The sequence below is a fragment of the Delphinus delphis genome, chromosome 16 (assembly GCF_949987515.2).
Source record: "Delphinus delphis chromosome 16, mDelDel1.2, whole genome shotgun sequence".
In the NCBI taxonomy this organism is placed as follows: Eukaryota; Metazoa; Chordata; class Mammalia; order Artiodactyla; family Delphinidae; genus Delphinus; species Delphinus delphis.
This window is the reverse complement of record NC_082698.1, coordinates 15,657,486-15,678,777: the sequence shown is the minus strand read 5'-3', so window position 1 is coordinate 15,678,777 and position 21,292 is coordinate 15,657,486. Positions and strand designations below refer to the sequence as shown.

General features: G+C 41.3%; 1 protein-coding gene across 3 annotated transcripts in view; it reads right to left on the bottom strand.

Annotated features, from left to right (window-relative positions):
- The window catches only part of ABLIM1 (actin binding LIM protein 1), a 229,169-nt gene that overhangs the window by 133,866 nt on the left and 74,011 nt on the right, over positions 1-21,292 (bottom strand). For all 3 annotated transcript variants that reach the window (XM_069541505.1, XM_060034019.1, XM_060034020.1), the window contains exon 2: positions 20,745-20,879. In XM_069541505.1, the coding sequence (XP_069397606.1) occupies positions 20,745-20,879 (135 nt within the window). The remainder of the gene's footprint in view (positions 1-20,744; positions 20,880-21,292) is intronic.

Genomic DNA, 21,292 nt, shown 5'->3' with positions numbered 1-21,292 from the left:
TTTTAGATAAACACTTTAAAAATAATTTTGATGTTCATGGGCTATGAACATCAAAAGGTAGCATTTCCCACACCCTCTAACACACAGTTAAGACTCTCATTGCGAAGTGGCAACAGTCTCTATTAAGACATATTCTGTATGCAGACTTCTGCCAATGCTATCTTGAGAGATGAGCTCATGTGATCTGATTTTTAAAAATTTCCACAGACGTCCAATGTTCAGAAGTCTTTTTAAAACTATGTGGCTATAAATAACATACAACACTAGTTCCATTTTTGAAATGGAATAAAGTGACTCTAATTAATGTTTAAAATGCCATCTTTCAAATGACAGTAGGAGGGTTATGGCTCCATTCATTTCCGGCAGGAAGCTTGCTTCCCCAAATGAAGGCCAGCGTCAACTCCAGACACACCCCTGTCTCCACCACCTTGAACAAAGCAGTCCCTACCCCTGACCACAACTAGCATGCTCCCCCTTTCCAGTCCTGGGAAGGTTATTATGTTTTCTGGAGCATCCGTGTTTTATCATATCTTGTCCCCTTCTTGGCAACATCCCTGGACCATTCAGCTCTAGGTGGTCTCTGCAGTCTTGGGACTCATTGCACCTGTGCTCTGGACCACTCACCTGCACCTGTCCTGCTACCAGCCATGGTTCCTCTAGTAAGCACACCACTTGCCACCAGATCACATGCTCTTTAGGGGTAGGCATCATGTTATAAATACGTTTCAGACCTCCATAGCCTAGGATGGTGAATGGACAGATGATAGATGCTCTATAAACATTTTACATGGTAAATATTTGAAGGCCATCAAGTGTCGATATTCCCAGATTGATTTACGCTACAAATTAAGTGACTTTTAGTAAGAAAAGAATGCAAATCTGCTCTTTGGAATAATGAAGTCCATTTAGTGGACTTTTATTACAAGGAAAAATTAAGTGGCTACTGTAGTTTCATCCTTCACACGGCAGCTCAAATTTCTCTTCCAGAAGAGGTGGGAGTGGGGTAGGAAAGCCTTTCCTGACCACCTGCCCATCCCCCCACCACAAACACACTGAGATCCTCCTGTTACAAGCTCACATTTTTGCCCAGGCAGATCTTTTCATTTTCCCTTTATTGCACCAATGACAGTTATTAAGTCATAGTTTTATGATTATTTCAATATCTGATTAATATCTTGTCTTAGTCCATTCAGGCTGCTCTAACGAAATACCACAGACTGGGTGGTTAATAAACAATTGAAATTTATTTTTCACAGTTCTGGAGACTGTGAAGTCCAAGATCAAGTTGACAGCTGATTCAGTGTCTGGTGAGAGCCCACTTCTTGGTTCAGAGAGCAGTCTTCTCATTAGGTCCTCATGTGGCAGAAGGGATGAGGGAGCTCTTTGGGGTCTCTTTTATAAGGGCACTAATCCCATTCATGAGGGCTCATCCTCATGACCTAATCACCTCCCAGAGGCCATACTTCCTAACACCATTGGGGACTGGATTTCAACATATGAGTTTGGGAGGAACACAAACATTCAGTTTACGGAATACCATTATGAAGGCAGAGGTCATGTCTAACTTATATGTATAACTGATTGTGTATGACTTATTCTTGAGTGCCTCGGCGCTTGAAAAAAAGAATATTTGTTGAGGGACTTCCCTGGTGGTGCAGTGGTTAAGAATCCACCTGTCAATGCTGGGGACACGGGTTCAAGCCCTGGTCTGGCAAGATCCCACATGCTGCGGAGCAACTAAGTCTGTGTGCCACAACAACCAAGCCTGCACTCTAGAGCCTGTGAGCTGTAACTATTGAGCCCACGTGCCACAACTACTGAAACCTGCGTGCCTAGAGCCTATGCTCTGCAACAAGAGAAGCCACTGCAATGAGAAGCCTGCGCACTGCAACAAAGAGTAGCCTCCGCTCACCACAACTAGAGAAAGCCTGCACGCAGCAACGAAGACCCAACACAGCCAAAAATAAAATAAATAAATTAAAAAATACATATTTGTTCAATAAACAAATGTTACTGTTTATCCTCAGAATTTATTGTAAACCCTATAGGTTAGCCATGGTTTTCACCATTGATAGTCATTTGACTGCAGTCTTCAGCTTTGAACTTATGGGTGCAGATAAATTATATATCAGGGAGTTCTATACCCTTGCTTCTTTTGCCCCATTCAGAATTTCATAGGACATATCTTGATGCTGTGACTTTTTCCATCTCCATATTACTAGTTGGTATGTTTAGAGCATAAATTTTTAAAAATATTTATTTTATTTTATTTATTTATTTGGCTGTGTTGGATCTTCATTGAGGTATGGGGGATCTTAGTTTCCCCACCAAGGATTGAACCCTCGTCCCCTGCATTGGAAGGCGGATTCTTTACCACTAGACTGCCAGGGAAGTCCCTAGAGCATAAATTTTCATATCTACTTTTTAGCTGAACATTTCCTGAATTCTATATTTAATGATGCTGTTCTAAAGAAAAGCCCAATTCCTGTGAATTTCATAGGCCATGAAGGGCCATGACCAGGGAATCCTTATCTGGATGTTTCTGAACAGGTTACTTACATACTCTCCCTCATGCCAATATCCCACTACCAATTCAAAGCCCATGTCCTACAAAGCAGCGGTCCTCTAATTTGGTGAACTGGTTGGAAACGCTAGACCCTGACCACTGCGATGCTGATCAGGGAGACTGGGGTGAGACCAGGAATCTGAATCGTTAACCAGCATCAGGATTACTCTGGGGTAGGTGCTTCTTGGATCACACTTTATCATCTCTGCACTAAATGGTTTTATAAGTTTAAGCTTCTCCAGGTAGCTTTCACACCATATACATATCTCCTGATACATCACATCTATTGAGGTTCTCCCACTTCTCATGAAATGTTCAATGAATAAAGAGAAGCTCAGAGTTTTAGAAGTTTTGAGACACAGCAGAAAGGTGATCACTGGCTCTTAGGTACGCTGTAAACACTCTTTCCTGGCGGGAAAGTAGGACTGACTCAGTGGCACTGCACAGCCCACTGGAGGCAGATGATGGGACCCTGGGGGGACCTAGAGCGAAAGGCTAAGGGGAATTTGTTTGAGTCACAGAAGGACCCTTGAAGTTACCTCACAAATGCCTTTCAATCATGGAGAAAGGTGACTCAAGTCTCTCCTCTTGGGTTTAATGTGGATAAGAGGGTTTTAGGGTGCTTACCTCATTTGGGAATTGGTTGATCTTATCAACCAAGGAAGAATTCCAAAAGAAATCCTACTTTTGCCCTGTAGCTGTCACTCAGTAGATAATACCACTCTAGAGGCTATCAAATCCCTTCTCAGATTAAATCAAAGAAAAAGAAATGAGGGACTTTCCTGGTGGCACAGTGCTTGAGAATCTGCCTGCCAATGCAGGGGACACGGGTTTGAGCCCTGTCCAGGAGGATCGCACATGCCGTGGAGCAATTAAGCCCATGCACCACAACTACTGAGTCTGTGTTCCAGAGCCCGTGAGCCACAACTACTGAGCCCATGTGCCACAACTACTGAGGCCTGTGTGCCTAGAGTCCATGCTCCGCAACAAGAGAGGCCACTGCAATGAGAGGCCCGTGCACCGCAGCGAAGACTAGTCCCAACTTGCCGCAACTAGAGAAAGCCTGCGCGCAGCGACGAAGACCCAACACAGCCAAAAATAAATAAAATAATAAATTTATTTTAAAAAATAAATAAAGAAAGAAAGAAAAAAAGAAAGAAAGAAAGAAATGACCATGGTAGCGTCAATTCTTACAGGATACTTTTCAAATTGCAATCAAAATTCACTAATTCAATCTCATTAGTGGCAGGCAAACCTCACCATAGCAGTTTAAAAGTTGGACTACATTTACATAAGTGCAGTTTTTCTTCTTTTCAGTAGATGTCATGATTATAATATGATAAAACATTTGAGTCCCAAGACCACACTAAAAACAGCCTCATCATTTCAGATGCAAATCCAAGTCTACTATCAGAATCACTGCTTCCCATACTTTCCCAATTTCACTCACGTACCACCTTCACTATTTTTTACCATAGTTTTTGTTTCCTAAATGCCTTTTAAAAAATCAGCTCACTTTTTTTTAGGTAAAGCAGACATTTTTATTCATTAGATTTAACGAATTGATATTATAGTCTTTTTTTTAACATCTTTATTGGAGTATAATTGCTTTACAATGGTGTGTTAGTTTCTGCTTTAGAACAAAGTGAATCAGCTACATGTATACATATATCCCCATATCCCCTCACACCTGTGTCTCCCTCCCAACCTCTCTATCGCAGCCCTCTAGGTGGTCACAAAGCACCGAGCTGATCTCCCTGTGCTATGCAGCTGCTTCCTACTAGCTATCTATTTTACATAAGTCCATGCCACTCTCTCACTTCGTCCCAGCTTACCCTTCCCCATCCCGTGTCCTCAAGTCCATTCTCTACGTCTGTATTTTTATTCCTGTCCTGCTCCTAGGTTCTTCAGAACTTTTTTTTTTTTTAGATTCCATATATATGTGTTAGAATACGGTATTTGTTTTTCTCTTTCTGACTTACTTCACTCTATATAACAGACTCTAGGTCCATCCAACTCACTACAAATAACTCAATTTCGTTTCTTTTTATGGCTGAGTAACATTCCATTGTATATATGTGCCACATCTCCTTTATCCATTCATCTCTCGACGGACACTTAGGTTGTTTCCATGTCCTGGCTATTGTAAATAGAGCTGCAATGAACATTGTGGTACATGACTCTTTTTGAATTATGGTTTTCTCAGGGTGTATGCCCATAGTGGGGTTGCTGCACCATATGGTACTTCTATTTTTAGTTTTTTAAGGAATCTCCGTACTGTTCTCCATAGTGGTTGTATCAATTTACATTCCCACCAACAGTGCAGGAGGATTCCCTTTTCTCCACACCCTCTCCAGCATTTACTGTTTCTAGATTTTTTGATGATGGTCATTCTGACCAGTGTGAGATGATACCTTGGTGTAGTTTTTTTTTTTTTTTTGCGGTATGCGGGCCACTCATTTTTGTGGCCTCTCCCATTGCGGACCACAGGCTCCGGATGTGCAGGCTCAGCGGCCATGGCTCACGGGCACAGCCGCTCCACGGCATGTGGGATCTTTGCAGACCGGGGCACGAACCCGTGTCCCCTGCATTGGCAGGTGGACTCTCAACCACTGCGCCACCAGGGAAGCCCCCTTGTTGTAGTTTTGATTTGCATTTCTCTAATGATTAGTGATGTTGAGCATCCTTTCATGTGTTTGTTGGCAATCAGTATATCTTCTTTGGAGAAATGTCTATTTAGGTCTTCTGCCCATTTTTGGATTGGATTGTTTGTTTTTTTGATATTGAGCTGCATGGGCTGCTTATATATTTTGGAGATGAATCCTTTGTCAGTTGCTTCATTTGCAAATATTTTCTCCCATTCTGAGGGTTGTTATTTCATCGTTTATGGTTTCCTTTGCTGTGCAAAAGCTTTTAAGTTTCATTAGGTCCCATTTGTTTATTTTTGTTTTTACTTCCATTACTCTAGGAGGTGGGTCAAAAAGGATCTTGCTGTGATTTATGTCAAAGAGTGTTCTGCCTATGTTTTCCTCTAAGAGTTTTAAAGTGTCTGACCTTACATTTAGGTCTTTAATCCATTTTGAGTTTATTTTTGTGTATGGTGTTAGGGAGTGTTCTAATTTCATTCTTTTACATGTATCTGTCCAGTTTTCCCAGCACCACTTATTGAAGAGGCTGTCTTTTCTCCATTGTATATTCTTGCCTCCTTTGTCAAAGATAAGGTGACCATATGTGTGTGGATTTATCTCTGGGCTTTCTATCCTGTTCCATTGATCTATATTTCTGTTTTTGTGCCAGTACCATATTGTCTTGATTACTGTAGCTTTGTAGTATAGTCGGAAGTCAGGTAGCCTGGTTCCTCCAGCTCCATTTTTCTTTCTCAATATTGCTTTGGTTATTCGGGGTCTTTTGTGTTTCCATACAAATTGTGAAATTTTTTGTTCTAGTTCTGTGAAAAATGCCATTGGTAATTTGATAGGGATTGCATTGAATCTGTAGATTGCTTTGAGTAGCATAGTCATTTTCACAATGTTGATTCTTCCAGTCCAAGAACATGGTATATCTCTCCATCTGTTTATATCATCTTTAATTTCTTTCATCAGTGTCTTATAGTTTTCTAGGTCTTTTGTCTCCTTAGGTAGTTTTATTCCTAGGTATTTTATTCTTTTTGTTGCAATGGTAAATGGGAGTTTTTCCTAATTTCTCTTTCAGATTTTTCATCATTAGTATATAGGAATGCAAGAGAATTCTGTGTATTAATTTTGTATCCTGCCACTTTACCAAACTCATTGATTAGTCCTAGTAGTTTCTGGTAGCATCTTTAGGATTCTCTATGTATAGTATCATGTCCTCTGCAAACAGTGACAGTTTTACTTCTTTTCTGATTTGGATTCTTTTTATTTCTTTTTCTTCTCTGATTGCTGTGGCTAAAACTTCCAAAACTATGTTGAATAATGGTGGTGAGAGTGGGCAACCCTGTCTTGTTCCTGATCTTAGTGGAAATGGTTTCAGTTTTTCACCATTGAGAATGATGTTGGTTGTGGGTTTTTCATATATGGCCTTTATTATATTGTGGTAAGTTCCCTCTATGCCTACTTTCTGGAGGGTTTTTATCATAAATTGGTGTTGAATTTGTTTGAAAGTTTTTCTGCAACTATTGAGATGATCATAAGGTTTTTCTCCTTCCATTTGTTAATATGGTGTATCACATTGATTGATTTCTGTATATTGAAGAATCCTTGCATTCCTGGGATAAATCCCACTTGATCATGGTATATGATCCTTTTAATATGCTGTTGGATTCTGTTTGCTAGTATTTTGTTGAGGATTTTTGCATCTATATTCATCAGTGATATTGGCCTGTAGTTTTCTTTTTTTTGTGACACCTTTGTCTGGTTTTGGTATCAGGGTGATGATGGTCTCGTAGAATGAGTTTGGGAGTGTTCCTCCCTCTGCTATATTTTGGAAGAGTTTGAGAAGGACAGGTGGTAGCTCTTCTCTAATCGTTTGACAGAATTCGCCTGTGAAGCCATCTGGTCCTGGGCTTTTGTTTGTTAGAAGGTTTTAAATCACAGTTTCAATTTCAGTGCTTGTGACTGGTCTGTTAACATTTTCTATTTCTTCCTGGTTCAGTGTTGGAAGGTTGTGCTTTTCTAAGTATTTGTCTGTTTCTTCCAAGTTGTCCATTTTATTGGCATATAGTTGCTTGTAGTAATCTCTCATGATCCTTTGTATTTCTGCACTGTCAGTTGTTACTTCTCCTTTTTCATTTCTAATTCTTTTGATTTGAGTCTTTTCCCTTTTTTTCGTGATACGTCTGGCTACTGGTTTATCACTTTTGTTTACCTTCTCAAAGAACCATCTTTTAGTTTTATTGATCTATGCTATCATTTCGTTCATTTCTTTTTCATTTATTTCTGATCTGATCTTTATGATTTCTTTCCTTCTGCTAACTTTGGGGTTTTTTTGTTCTTCTTTCTCTACTTGCTTTAGGTGTAAGGTTAGGTTGTTTATTTGAGATGTTTCTTGTTTCTTGAGGTAGGATTGTATTGCTATAAACTTCCCTCTTAGAAACGCTTTTGCTGCATCCGATAGGTTTTAGGTCGTGGTGTTTTCATTTTCATTTGTTTCTAGGTATTTTTTGATTTCTTCAGTGATCTCTTGGTTATTTAGTAGTATATTGTTTAGCCTCCATGTGTTTGTATTTTTTACAGTCTGTTTCCTGTAATTGATATCTAGTCTCATAGCGTTGTGGTCAGAAAATATACCTGATACGACTTCAATTTTCTTAAATTTACCAAGGCTTGATTTGTGACCCAAGATATGATCTATCCTGGAGCATGTTCTATGAGCACTTGAGAAGGAAGTGTATTCTGTTGTTTTTGGATGGAATGTCCTATAAATATCAATTAAGTCCATCTTGTTTAATGTATCATTTAAAGCTTGTGTTTCCTTATTTATTTTCATTTTGGATGATCTGTCCATTGGTGAAAGTGGGGTGTTAAAGTCCCCTACTATGATTGTGTTACTTTCGACTTCTCCTTTTATGGTTGTTGGCATTTGCCTTATGTAGAGAGGTGCTCCCATGTTGGGTGCATAACTATTTACAATTTTTATAGCTTCTTCTTGGATTGATCCCTTGATCATTATGTAGTGTCCTTCTTTGTCTCCTGTAATAGTCTTTATTTTAAAGTTTATTTTGTCTGATATGAGAATTGCTACTCCAGCTTTCTTTTGATTTCCATTTGCATGGAATATCTTTTTCCATCCTCTCACTTTTAGTCTGTTTGTGTCCCTAGGTCTGAAGTAGGTCTCTTGTAGACAGCATATATACAGGTCTCATTTTTGTATCCGTTCATCAGCCAGTCTATGTCTTTTGGTTGAAGCATTTAATCCATTTACATTTACGGTAATTACCGATATGTATGTTCCTATTACCATTCTCTTAATTGTTTTGGGTTTGTTATTGTAGGTCTATTCCTTGTCTTGTGTTTCCTGCCTAGAGAAGTTGCTTTAGTATTTGTTGTAAAGCTGGTCTGGTGGTGCTGAATTCCCTTAGCTTTTGCTTGTCTGTTAAGGTTTTAATTTCTCTGTCAAATCTGAATGAGATCCTTGCTGGATAGAGTAATCTTGGTTGTAGGTTTTTCCCTTTCATCACTTTAAATATGTCCTGCCACAGCCTTCTGGTTTGCAGAGTTTCTGCTGAAAGATCAGCTGTTAACCTTATGGGGATTCCCTTGTATGTTATTTGTTGCTTTTCCCTTGCTGCTTTTAATATTTTTCCTTTGTATTGAATTTTTGATAATTTGATTAATATGCGTCTTGGCATGTTTCTCCTTGGATTTATCCTGTATGGGACTTTCTGCACTTCCTGGACCTGATTGACTATTTCCTTTCCCATATTAGGGAAGTTTTCAACTATAATTTCTTCAAATATTTTCTCAGTCCCTTTCTTTTTCTCTTCTTCTGGGACCCCTATAATTCGAATGCTGGTGTGTTTAATGTTGTCTCAGAGATCTCTGAGACTGTCCTCCATTCTTTTCATTCTTTTTTCTTTATTCTGCTCTGTGGGAGTTATTTCCACTATTTTATCTTCCAGGTCACTTATCCATTCTTCTGCCTCAGTTATTCTGCTATTGATTCCTTCTAGAGAATTTTAAATTTCATTTATTGTGCTGTTCATCATAGTGTGTTTGCTCTCTAGTTCTTCTAGGTCCTTGTTAAACGTTTCTTGTATTTTCTCCATTCTGTTTCCAAGATTTTGGATCATCTTTACTATCATTACTCTGAATTCTTTTTCAGGTAGACTGCCTATTTCCTCTTCATTTGTTTGATCTGGTGGGTTTTTACCTTGCTCCTTCATCTGCTGCGTATTTCTCTGTCTTCTCATTTTGCTTAACTTACTGTGTTTGGGGTCTCTTTTTTGCAGGCTGCAGGTTCGTAGTTCCTGCTGTTTTTGGTGTCTGCCTCCAGTGGGTAAGGTTGGTTCAGTGGGTTGTGTAGGCTTCCTGGTGGAGGGGACTGGTGCCTGTGTTCTGGTGGATGAGGCTGGATCTTGTCTTTCTGTGCGCAGGACTGCGTCCAGTGGTGTGTTTTGGGGTGTGTGTGAACTTGTTATGATTTTAGGTAGCCTCTCTGCTAATTGGTAAGGTTGTGTTCTTGTCTTGGTAGTTGCCTGGCATGGGGTGTTCAGCAGCGGAGCTTGCTCTTGTTGAATGGAGTTGTGTCTTAGCATTGAGACAGAGGTCTCTGGGACAGCTCTCACCAGTTGATATTATGTGGGGCTGGGAGGTCTCTAGTGGACCAATGTCCTGAACTCAGCTCTCCCACCTCAGAGGCTCAGGCCTGACACCCGGCTGGAGTACCAAGACCCTGTAAGCCACACGGCTTTGTTGTTCATTACATGGTCTGTAATCATGGAAGTGCATCTGAAAAAGGCAGCTGAAGAGCCTGCTTTGGTATTCTGAGTCCCACCCAAGCCTTCAGCTGGCCCTGGCCTCGGTCTCTGCTCTCAGTCAGGCCTGCACTCTCCTTAGGCAGGATAGAGACAAATAAATCTCATTTTTATGAAGTACAATTATTTTAAAAGGCAAATGTATACCATTACTGTAAATCAAAACTTCCAGGGCCACTTGCCCTCTATATAAAGTATCTGTAGAAATAAATAATTAAATAATGTGATTCAGTTTGAGCTTTGATATCATTGCCTGATTAAGGCCCTGTGCCTGACAGCTATTCTCTCTTTGTTATAAAGATCTTCTGCTTCATGAAATTAGAAGGGTTGAAAAAAATATTGAAGAGAGAATATTTTTTCCCTGTGTGAGAAATGTTGTATCTGGGAACTACAAAAATAATTTTCTCCTTCCCACACTTAAGAAGACATTGATTGAAATCAAGCCTGGGTGACCTGGATTTAATAATTTGGAAATAATAATCTATAATTAGTATCAATCAATGATAAACATTTCTTTCATTCATTCAGCCATTATTATTGAGTGCCTAATGTAAGCTAGGTTTTTTCCTAAGGACTGCTGTACAAACCCGTTGGTGCCTACATTCTAGCAGGGGGAGACAGGCAACCAACAAACCACACATAACTTAAATCGTATATAAATACATATATATGTAAACACACGCAGATACACATATACACGTGTATCCATATCAGTTGGTGTCAAAGATGATCTCATTGATAAATGTCATTTGAGAAGGGACCCAAAGGAAGTGACGGAGGGCGCCAGGCACATATCTGGATAAACAGTTTGTCAAGCAAAAGGAACTGTAAGTGCAAAGGTCCTGAGGCTCTTCAAAGCTTGGTTTGTTTAAGAGCAATCAAACAGGTCAGTGTAGCTTGGCAGAGGGAGCCAGAAAGTGCTGGGACATGACGACTGGGAGTAACAGTGAGGAGGGGCCCTGAAGGTCAAATTAAGGTCTTTGGCTTTCATTCTGAAAGATGCGGGAATGCTTTGGAAAGGTGACAGCATCTGGCTTTATTTTTAAGGATCCCCTTGGCTACTGCATTACGAGTAATCTGGGGAAGGGGGGCAACGGCAGATGCAGGGAGACCCAATACCATTATTAATCCAGGCAAAACATGATGGCAGCTTGGAGTAGGATCATTATCTTTGGGATAGTGTGAACAGTCAGATTTTTGTATATACTATGAAGATAGGGCCAAAGGGATTTTTTGGTGGAATACTTGCTTCATGTGAAAGAAAAAGAGGAGTGAAAATGACTCCAACGTTTCTAGCCTGAGCAACTGGGAGGAAGGTCTTGACAACTGCTGAAATTAAAAGACTGGAGAAGAAGGTTAGGGGGTAGGGATGGTGCCAGTAACCAGGAATTAGGTTTGAGAGGCCTACCGGAGATGCTGAGAAGGCCTTTGAAGATACCAGGCTGGATTGCAGGGTAGAGTAATCGAGTTGGTATTTGTCAGGGTACAGATGGTACTTGTAAACCATGAGACTAGATGAGCTCACTAGAAAGTGGACATAGAGATGAGGTCTGACCCCGGGGTACTCCAAGGGTTCAGGGTCAGGACGTGAAAAGAAACAGCAACAGGATGAGTTCAGTGCTTGCTTTAAAAATGCTTGAGGAACATTTCCGTTTTCCTCCCTCCTCTATGATATAAACACTCCCATAACCTTTGTTGTACAAATCATCTTCTTAGAAAATGTGTTCTTCTTTGATCAAGCTGGGTGAACTTCAGCGTTCCCTTTCTCAAAAAGTAAGCTTCCATGGACACAAAACAGAGCTCTCAGGAACTATAAAGAACCTGAGATTTTTACCTGCAAGCTAACAAGTTAGCCTGCCCTGATTTCACGGATGCTGGCAGAAGACATGACACTCCTGGGTCAGAAGCAAAAGACTTTTTTTTTTTTTTTTTTTTAAAGAAGATAGGACTTCCCTGGTGGCGCAGTGGTTGAGAGTCCGCCTGCCGATGCAGGGGACACGGGTTCGCGCCCCGGTCCGGGAGGATCCCACATGCCGTGGAGCGGCTGGGCCTGTGAGCCATGGCCGCTGAGCCTACGCGTCTGGAGCCTGTGCTCCACAACGGGAGAGGCCTCAACAGTGAGAGGCCCGTGTACCGCAAAAAAAAAGAAGCGAAAGACTTTATGACTCAGGGCGAGTAACATGAGCTTCATATTTGTTACCCATTCCCCATGACCCCCCAGATCCCTCAGAGGCAAGAGAAGCAGGTTACCAGGATGCTGCTCGTGCAGGGCGTTTGTGTCACTGAGGAACCCCGAGCTTAGGAAGCCCCAATCTTTCATAATAAGCTGCAAGCAAATCTTCTAGAGGCAGACATTATCTTTATTATACTAGACAGCAAACAAATCCATCCCCTACTCCAGAGGGAAACACTATCTCTATCTTCCAAGAATGTTCACTATACAAACATCCTTGGAAAAATAATTCAGAACAACAAGCTACCGGCGCCTATGCTCACAAGAGACCCATGGATAATTAACTCCCAGCAAGAGTCAAAATTGTTAAGCAGCGTATTCTGGAGAAGTTCTGAGCCTTTATCCTATTTCACTTTGGAATTCAAAACCTTATAACCTAAATTATATTTATTTGACTAGGTAACACTTTAATATGGTGCAAAATTCAAAAGATAAGCTACACAGGATTATTCTTTTATCGACAAAAGATGGCATGAAAGTGGTTTCTGATTTGCTGTGCGAAGGGAGCACATTTGCATCAGACTTATTTTTCTTGCATCTGGATTAATTCTTCCATTTAATCAATTTCCAAATGAGTCAGATTCTCTAAATAGGTATTAAAAGCCCGAGCTCAGCACTTAGGGAATATAAGAAATTGCTTCCATTTTACTAGAGCTATATCAATGTCCACTTGAGTCGGAAAATAACCCACATGCAGTGGGTTACATCCAGTGGGTTAAGTGAAAGCTAAGGGTCTAAACCAGCATAAAGAACTAAACAGCAGCAACATCTCACCCAAGCGCTGCCTGACAGTAGCCTTCAGCACAAGTTCTCTTATCTGTTCCATCTGCCAGGCAGACGTGTAGCTCTGTAATCGATGACAGATAGCTTTACTTACACTCGTTCTTTTCAAAAGATAATGTTGCTGTCTAGTAAGCATTTGAGGGCATATATCATAGTAAGCACTCAATAAATCTTGTTGACTAGCTATGCCATTAGAAACACTTACAAATATTCAAGTGACAAAGAAATACACGGTTACTGGTCATTCAGTCAGCTTTCCCCTTATTGGGCACCTAATACATCGGGCATTGTTTTAGGTACCAGGTACACAGTAGTAAACAAAACAGGCAAAAGGGCTTCCCTGGTGGCACAGTGGTTGGGGGTCCGCCTGCCGATTCAGGGGACACGGGTTCGTGCCCCTGTCCGGGAGGATCCCACGTGCCGCGGAGCGGCTGGGCCCGTGAGCCGTGGCCGCTGAGCCTGCGCATCGGGAGCCTGCGCTCCGCAAATGGAGAGGCCACGGCAGTGAGAGGCCCGCGTACCGCAAAAAAAAAAAAAAAAAACAGACAAAAATCTCTGCCCTCGAGGGGAGCTTACTCTTTAGTAGGAGGTAAAGATACATGAATAAAATATACTAAATAATGATAAATGTTAAGGAAAAAAGATACATTAGAAAGAGATATGGTATAGGGAGCAGCTGAAATCTTATACAGTATAGTCCAGGAAAGGCTCACTGAAAACAGAACATTTAGCTAGATAGCCCTTCTCAATCCTCTGGTCCCTGATCGTTTCTAAATGCTCTAGAACTTTCTGGAAGAAAACTGGATCTAAGGCATTATCCTGAAAAAAAATGCTCAAGATAGACAACAATAATTATAATGAACAATATAATGTATCAACAATGTATATGATGAACTGTGTGTATAATTAACTTAAATTTAATCAAATATTAAATATGTAATTATTAAATATTAAATTTATACTATTTAAACAGGTTTCTTATTCTCTTATAGAGCATGTATTACAATCATGATGCAGACAAGGTGCTACATTAAAAAATGATCATTGGGGCTTCCCTGGTGGCGCAGTGGTTGAGAGTCCGCCTGCCGATGCAGGGGACATGGGTTCGCGCCCCGGCCCCGGAAGATCCCACATGCCGCGGAGCGGCTGGGCCCGTGAGCCATGGCTGCTGAGCCTGCGCGTCCGGAGCCTGTGCCCCGCGACGGGAGAGGCCACAACATGAGAGGCCCGTGTACCGCAAAAAAAAAAAAAAAAAAAGATCATTGGGGCTTCCCTGGTGGTTCAGTGGTTGAGAGTCCGCCTACCGATGCAGGGACACGGGTTCGCGCCCTGGTCCGGGAAGATCGCACATGCCGGGGAGTGGCTGGGCCCGTGAGCCATGGCCGCTGAGCCTGCGCGTTCGGAGCCTGTGCTCCGCAAGGGGAGAGGCCACAGCAGTGAGAGGCCCGCGTACAGGAAAAAAAAAAAAAAAAAAAAAAGATCATATCACTGGAACAGTATCAGAATGATTGGATAGCATTAAAAAAAAAAAACACCTCTTTTAAGTTAGTGGGATGGCTGCTGCTAATGGGCAAGCATGAAAAACAAAGCCACTGAGTACTTAAGATATAGAATAGCTCCATCCAGAAGCCTGCAGCCATATTTTATTTCCATTGGGTTATTATAGAGAATAACAGAAGCTTTGGGGATCTCCTTTTCTTTTAATTATAGAATCCATCCATTAATTAAATCACTTTCCCCATCTCATTACCAGATGGGCACATTTTCCAAGGTTACAAATGGAAATTAGGTTCTACTTCCTTGAGACGCTGGCATCGTTATTATTCAGTTCCTGCCTTTTGCCCTTTCCCAGGGGAATTCCACACACAATTACAGAGCTTCAGCCATTACCTGGATGCCAAACACTTTCGAATCCTTCTTCCCAACACAGACCAGTACCTCTCGAGTGCTAAGCCTATGAGACTCTGTATGGACCATGTGGGCTCAGCCACAATGTATCCCAAACTGAACTCTCTCCCCGCACTAGCCTATCCAGTGCTGCTGTATATCCTTAGTTGGTGGCAACCATCTGTCCACCCAGGCAGTCCAACTGGAAACCTGGATCCTTCTTCATTCCTCATATTCCATCAGTCATAAAATCCTAGCAACCTTAACTTTAAATGTCTTTTAAATCTGTCCCTGAGTCCCTATCACACCTGGTGCCACCTTGCATTATTTCCGCCTGACTACCATTCTATCCCCCTTCTGCATCTATCTCCCTGCCCCCAGTCCACATGCTATATTTCTCTCCATCACAGCACTTATTACTCAATATAATACATGTTGCTTATGTAGATACCTCTTCAAATACCCCATGAGTTCTCTGACACACAAACACGTATGTGTGTCAGCACACAAACAGGCTGTGCTCTTTCTTTTCTCAGCATTTAGCATAATATCTTGCATGGAGTATGTGTTCCATTAACATGTACTAATTGGATACATAACTCTTGGACCATCAGATCCCAAGATATGAGACGTTTCAGGAAGTGATATAGGTTCACCAACAAAATTCGTGCTCACCAACCCTGACCCTGTTCCAGCTAAACCTATGAAGTCGTGGACTGCTTATGGGTTTAAGTTTGTGTTATGAAGTCTAATTCCTCCACTGCAACCCTGTCCCACCTTCGTACTTGTCTAGCTCTCATGTAAGACGTTCAGTGTGCTCTTTGTCCCTCCTCCTTCAAAATCCATTCTTAGTAAGAGTTCATCTCTGCTTTTTATTTCCACGGGTATTTGCATCTTAGGGTTTTCTTTCTAATTGTGGAAAGCCCCCTCAGGTCCCACTCAAGAACTACGAGGCTTTGGCACCATGGTATATGTATGAAGGAGAGCTGGTAGGAGGGAGGAGAGAGAATCACCCAGAGATCCTGACTCACCTCGTGGTCAGAACCTGAATGTTCCTCCTCCCGCACTCAGCCAGGTCTTGACCAAAAGCCCAGGCTTGTTTTAGCAGATGCCCTCCACCCAAAATCCTCCATCCTGGGACATTAGCTCACAATCGGAACATGACATCTCTATTTTGTTTTTCCTTCCAGTTTTATTGAGACATAACTGACATACAGCTCTGTATAAGTTGAAGATGCACAGCATAAAGATTTGACTCACATACACCATGAAATTATGACCTCAGTAAGTTTAGTGAACATCCATCATCTCATACAGATGCAGAATTAAAGAAATAGAAAAAAAGATTTCTTTTTCCTTGTGAAGAAAACTTAAGCTTTACTCTCTTAACTTTCACATGTAACATACAACAGTGTTGATTATATTTATCACTTCGTACATTACATCTCTGGTACTTATTTATCATATAACTGGGAGTTTGTACCTTTTGACCACCTTCATCCAATTCCCACCTCCGCCTCTGGGGACCGCAGTTCTGATCTGTTTCTCTGTGAGTTTGTTTTTGAAGTATAATTGACCTGCAACACTATGTTAGTTCCTGGTACACAACACAGTGATTTAACATTTCTATACATTTCAAAACGATCACCACGACAAGTCTGGTTACAATCTGCCACCACACAAAGGTATTACATAAATATTGACTGTAGTCCCCATGCTGTACATTTCACACCAGTGGTTCATTTATTTTGCAGCTGGAAGTTTGCGCTTCTTAATCTCCCTCACCTATTTCTCTCCCACACCTTCCTCCTCCCCTCTGGCATCCACCTGTTTGTTCTCTATATCTATGACTCTTGTTTCTGCTTTGTTATGGTTATTCATTTGTTCTGTTTTTTAGATTACACATATAAGTGAAATCATACAGTATTTGTTGCTGTCTGACTTATTTCACTTAGCATAATACCCTCTGGATCCATTCATCTATTCTTTTGCAGATGGCAAGATTTTATTCTTTTTCTCTGACTGGGTAATATCCATTGTATATCACATCTTCTTTATCCAGTCATCTATTGATGGGCACTTAGGTTGCTTCCATATCTTGGTTATTGTAAATAACACTGCAATGAACATAGGGGTGCATATATCATTTTGAATTAGTGTCTTCATTTTTTTTGGATAAATACCCAGAAATGGAATAGTTTAATCATATGGTAGTTCTATATTTTATTTTCTGAGGAACCTCCATACTGTTCTCCATAGTGGCTACACCAATTAACATTCCCACCAACAGTGCATGAGGGTTCCCTTTTCTCCACATCCTCGCCAACACTTGTTATTTGTGTAAAAATGACACCTCTGCTTTATATGTAACAGAAAGAAAACAAAACGGTTGTTTTAAGACTTAGCTGCAGTCTGGGCCACTTAGGTTAGGACGAAGACAGCATTCTTCAAGGGGATTTTTGTTTCCTCTGGGAAACCCTCCTAATGAGCTTATAAAACGTAGAGACCCTAAGGTAATTTAGACTCCTGATCTGACAATGAGGGAGAAGGAAGTTGGGGTCCCTGAGATGGAGGGGAGAAGGGCCTTTGTAGAGAGAAGAAGCCCTACCAAGATGGTAGCAGATGAGGTTCTGAATAAGTATGAGAAATGGCCCTCATCTGTACTTTCTGCTCAATTTTTCTGTAAATGTAAAATTGCTCTAAAAATTAAAGTCTATTAATAGACTTTTCCAGTTAATAGAAAGAAGGAAGGAAGGAAAGAAAGAAAGAACGGAGGGAGGGAGGGAGGGAGGGAGGGAAGAAGGAAGGATGGAAGGAAAGAGAAAGCCTGAGAATACTAGGCAGTTGTATATTCTGTGCTATAACTCCCTCCATTATCCCAGACATTCAGTAAACTCTGCTGAAAACAGCTGCTTTGGGAAAAGGAGGAAGAGAAATGGTGTCCAGTATGGGGTGAAGCCATGCGAAAGGCACAGCACTCATAAAGGGGAGACCAAGAAGTTGGGAGTGGCAAGAATTTAGAGCAAAAGGGGACCACAAGAATGTAAACCTCGAGGAATCTCTAGAACTGTGTTGTCCAATACTATAGCTACTAACTACCTGTGGCTATCGAACGGTTGAAATGTGACTGACTAGTCCAAATTGAGATGCACTGTAAGCTAGTATGAAAAAAAAAGAATGTCAAATATCTCAATAATTTTTATTTTAATTACTTGTTGAAATGATACTATTTGGGGTCTGTAAGGACAAATAAAAAATATATTATGAAAGTTAACTGCACCTGTCCCGTTATACCTTTTTAATATAGCTATTAGAAAATTCAGAATCATGTATGTGGCTTGCATCATGTTTCTACTAGACAACACTACTCTAGAATCTTGGGGAAAAGCCATAAACTTGCTAGAGTATAAGACATGGGGAGCTTAAACACTTTCTTTGGATAGTAAAAAAAGGGATGATCCCAGTAAGTTGGAGACATAAGACAGCAGACTTGACAGATAAAGTATGGGAAAATACAAATTTACAAGAACCGATGACAATTTTTTTAGTAAAATTTTGTTTAAACTAAAAATAATTCCTATGAATGACGTGTTCTCAAAATATGATGTAATTTATAAAAAAATTCAACTTTTCAGGAACATATTGATAGCATGAAACAAAGTATATATGGTACAACTTTCCAACATAAATAACTTACATTCAGTCCTTCGATTTAAACTAGAAGAAAAGCATGGAAACTTCTACCTCCCGGGGGATAAACGAATGTGTCTTCTAATATCTTGATGTGTTGAACAGTGACCACCCGGAGACTAACACTTTGTACTTTCAACTAGAAATATAAACTACATACAGGGCTGCCCTTGTTTACTTTTTTCTGTTTATTTCATATCAAACCTACTCCTTAAGCCATGTCTCAGGAAATCTATGAGCACAAAATAAAACAAAATATAATGCCTGACCCCAAGTTAGCCAATCTGGATGTAAGCAGAAGTTATATTTTTTTCTGACATGCTACCTAAAAGGCTCTAATTCAGTACCTCTGGGTTCTGTATTATGTAGAGATATGGTTATGCGTATATAGAATTGGCAAACTTCAGACCTGGGGTGATTTAAATATCACGTGGTCTAGTCTCTTTCTTTTACAGATAAGGACACAGAGCCACAGAGCGGTCACTTGCCTGAGACCATAGAGCTGCTTTAGTGGCAATGGCAGGACTTAAGGCACACAGAGTGCGGACACAGTCAGTACCCTGGGTGTGACCTGATGCTTCCTGATAACCAACTTGGGTCGTCTGAAAACTGGGGATTTATCGTACTTGCTCATAGGGATTTCCAGGAGGATCAAAGACTCTCTCACTATATGATGCGCGTTATAGCCTTTGTCATCTCTGTCACGCTCAATGGGAGTCAAACTCATGCCCTTCCTTCCCCTCCACCTTTTTACCTGAGCTATATGCCAGCGCTCTTTTTCCTGAAAAGGTTACACTCAGTGAAAGAAACAGCTGTGGACTCCAGAAAAGCTTTTGCCCGCCGCCTTTGATCATGTATTTGAGGGTCTCTAGGCAGCCTGGAGCTTACTTGAGAGACCCCGGGGACAGCTGGTTAAAATGGCAATGCTGACCGTTTGTAGCCTAAGGGGCTCAAAATGAAACACGGTTTCCAGGAATGAGAGTGGGTACCACGTGCAGAGCCCAGAGGAAAGCTACAGAGCAGGCTCATAGCCTTGCCCCTCTTCCGCCTCTTCCAACATCACTGAACCCCAGCCTGAGCTATCCAGACACGCCCTTAGCTCAAGTAACATATTTCTCACATAAACACACAGAAACTACTCGCTTCTTCCTTGGCCACTTGGCCATGCCCTGGCTCCAGGATAACAGGACAGCACATTTCATATGTAGATGCCAAGAGCTGCACCCCCAGAAAGGGGGGCTTGTTAACAGAAATCAACCACAGACGGGTCACTTCTTAAGTGGAAAGTGTTTTCCTGCTTGGAGGCCTTCCAAGTGTTCTTGCTTAATTCTTACTTCTCAACACACACACACACACACACACACACACACAAGCACGCACAGAAGCCAGTGTCCTAGCACCCCAATCTTAAAGTTTTCCAGTCCTCCTTTAAAAAATGGCTTTGGGACATGGTTACTTTGAAGTAGGAGTCCCTCATCTCAGTGAAAAAGAAATATAAAGTACAGATAAACAGCAAGGTCCTACAGTGTAGCACAGGGAACCACATTCAATAGCCTGTGACAAACCAGAATGGAAAAGAATATGAAAAAGAATACGTAAATATATGTATAACTGAATCACTTTGCTGTACACTAGAAACTAACACAACATTGTAAATCAACTATACTTCAACAAAATAAAAAAATTTTTTAAATATTTTTAAAAAGAAATATAAACTTGGGACTTCTCTGGCAGTCCAGTGGTTAAGACTCCATGCTTCCATAGCAGGGGTCACGGGTTTGATCCCTGGTTGGGGAAGTAAGACCCCATATGCCGCGTGGCACAGCCAAAAAGAAAAACAAAACAAAACAAAACACAAAACTCCATTTTCATTGCTCTTCCACAATTAGTCTCCCCTCCTAGGATCAGGAACCTCAGTGAACACCCAAAGACAGTGCACTGCTGGTCTTGGGGGTGGGGGGAGCTCAGTCTCCCCCTTAAGTTTAATCCATTCCCAAATTAGAGAAGGTGAGCAATTCCAGGGTCTGGGAGCACATTCATTTACCATCTGGTGAGCTGGTGTGGAGTTAAGGGGATGGGGCAGCCTCCAAGGCAAGGACATGCACACAGCCAGGAAGCTGGAGGCTCCATACCTTTGCAGGTGAAACATCTGATGTGGAAATGTTTGGTCTGGACCCGAAGCACTTCACCCTTGCACGGCTCCCCACATTTATGGCAGTGAATGACAGGTTTCTCTGACGGGTGGTGAGGGTCCTGAGGGTGGGCCACTGAAAGAAAAACAAAAAAAGATCCATGTGAGTAGAAAGCATTCCTACAAAAGCAGTCATGGTGGGCACGCATAAACATACCCAGAATTTTAGTATCACATGAGCCACATATTGATTCAATAAGCACCGGTGGAGCCTCTGCCCCCATGTCATAATCACGGGGACACACAGATCAATAAGAGAGCTGTGGCTTTAACAGTCCAGTGGGGAAAACACTGGGCTTGCTCCTCTGGCAGCCAGAAGTCTTGTCTCTTCCTCCCAGACTTCTCCAGGACTAGGTAATTGGGTCATTAAGTATATGATCTTATTTGGTTCAATAGTGTACGGTACGTCCCTATCTTGATTTAGAAAGTGCCTTCCAGCCAGGAGTTCACTGCAGACTGTAAGTTCCTTGACAATGAGGACCGTTTGTT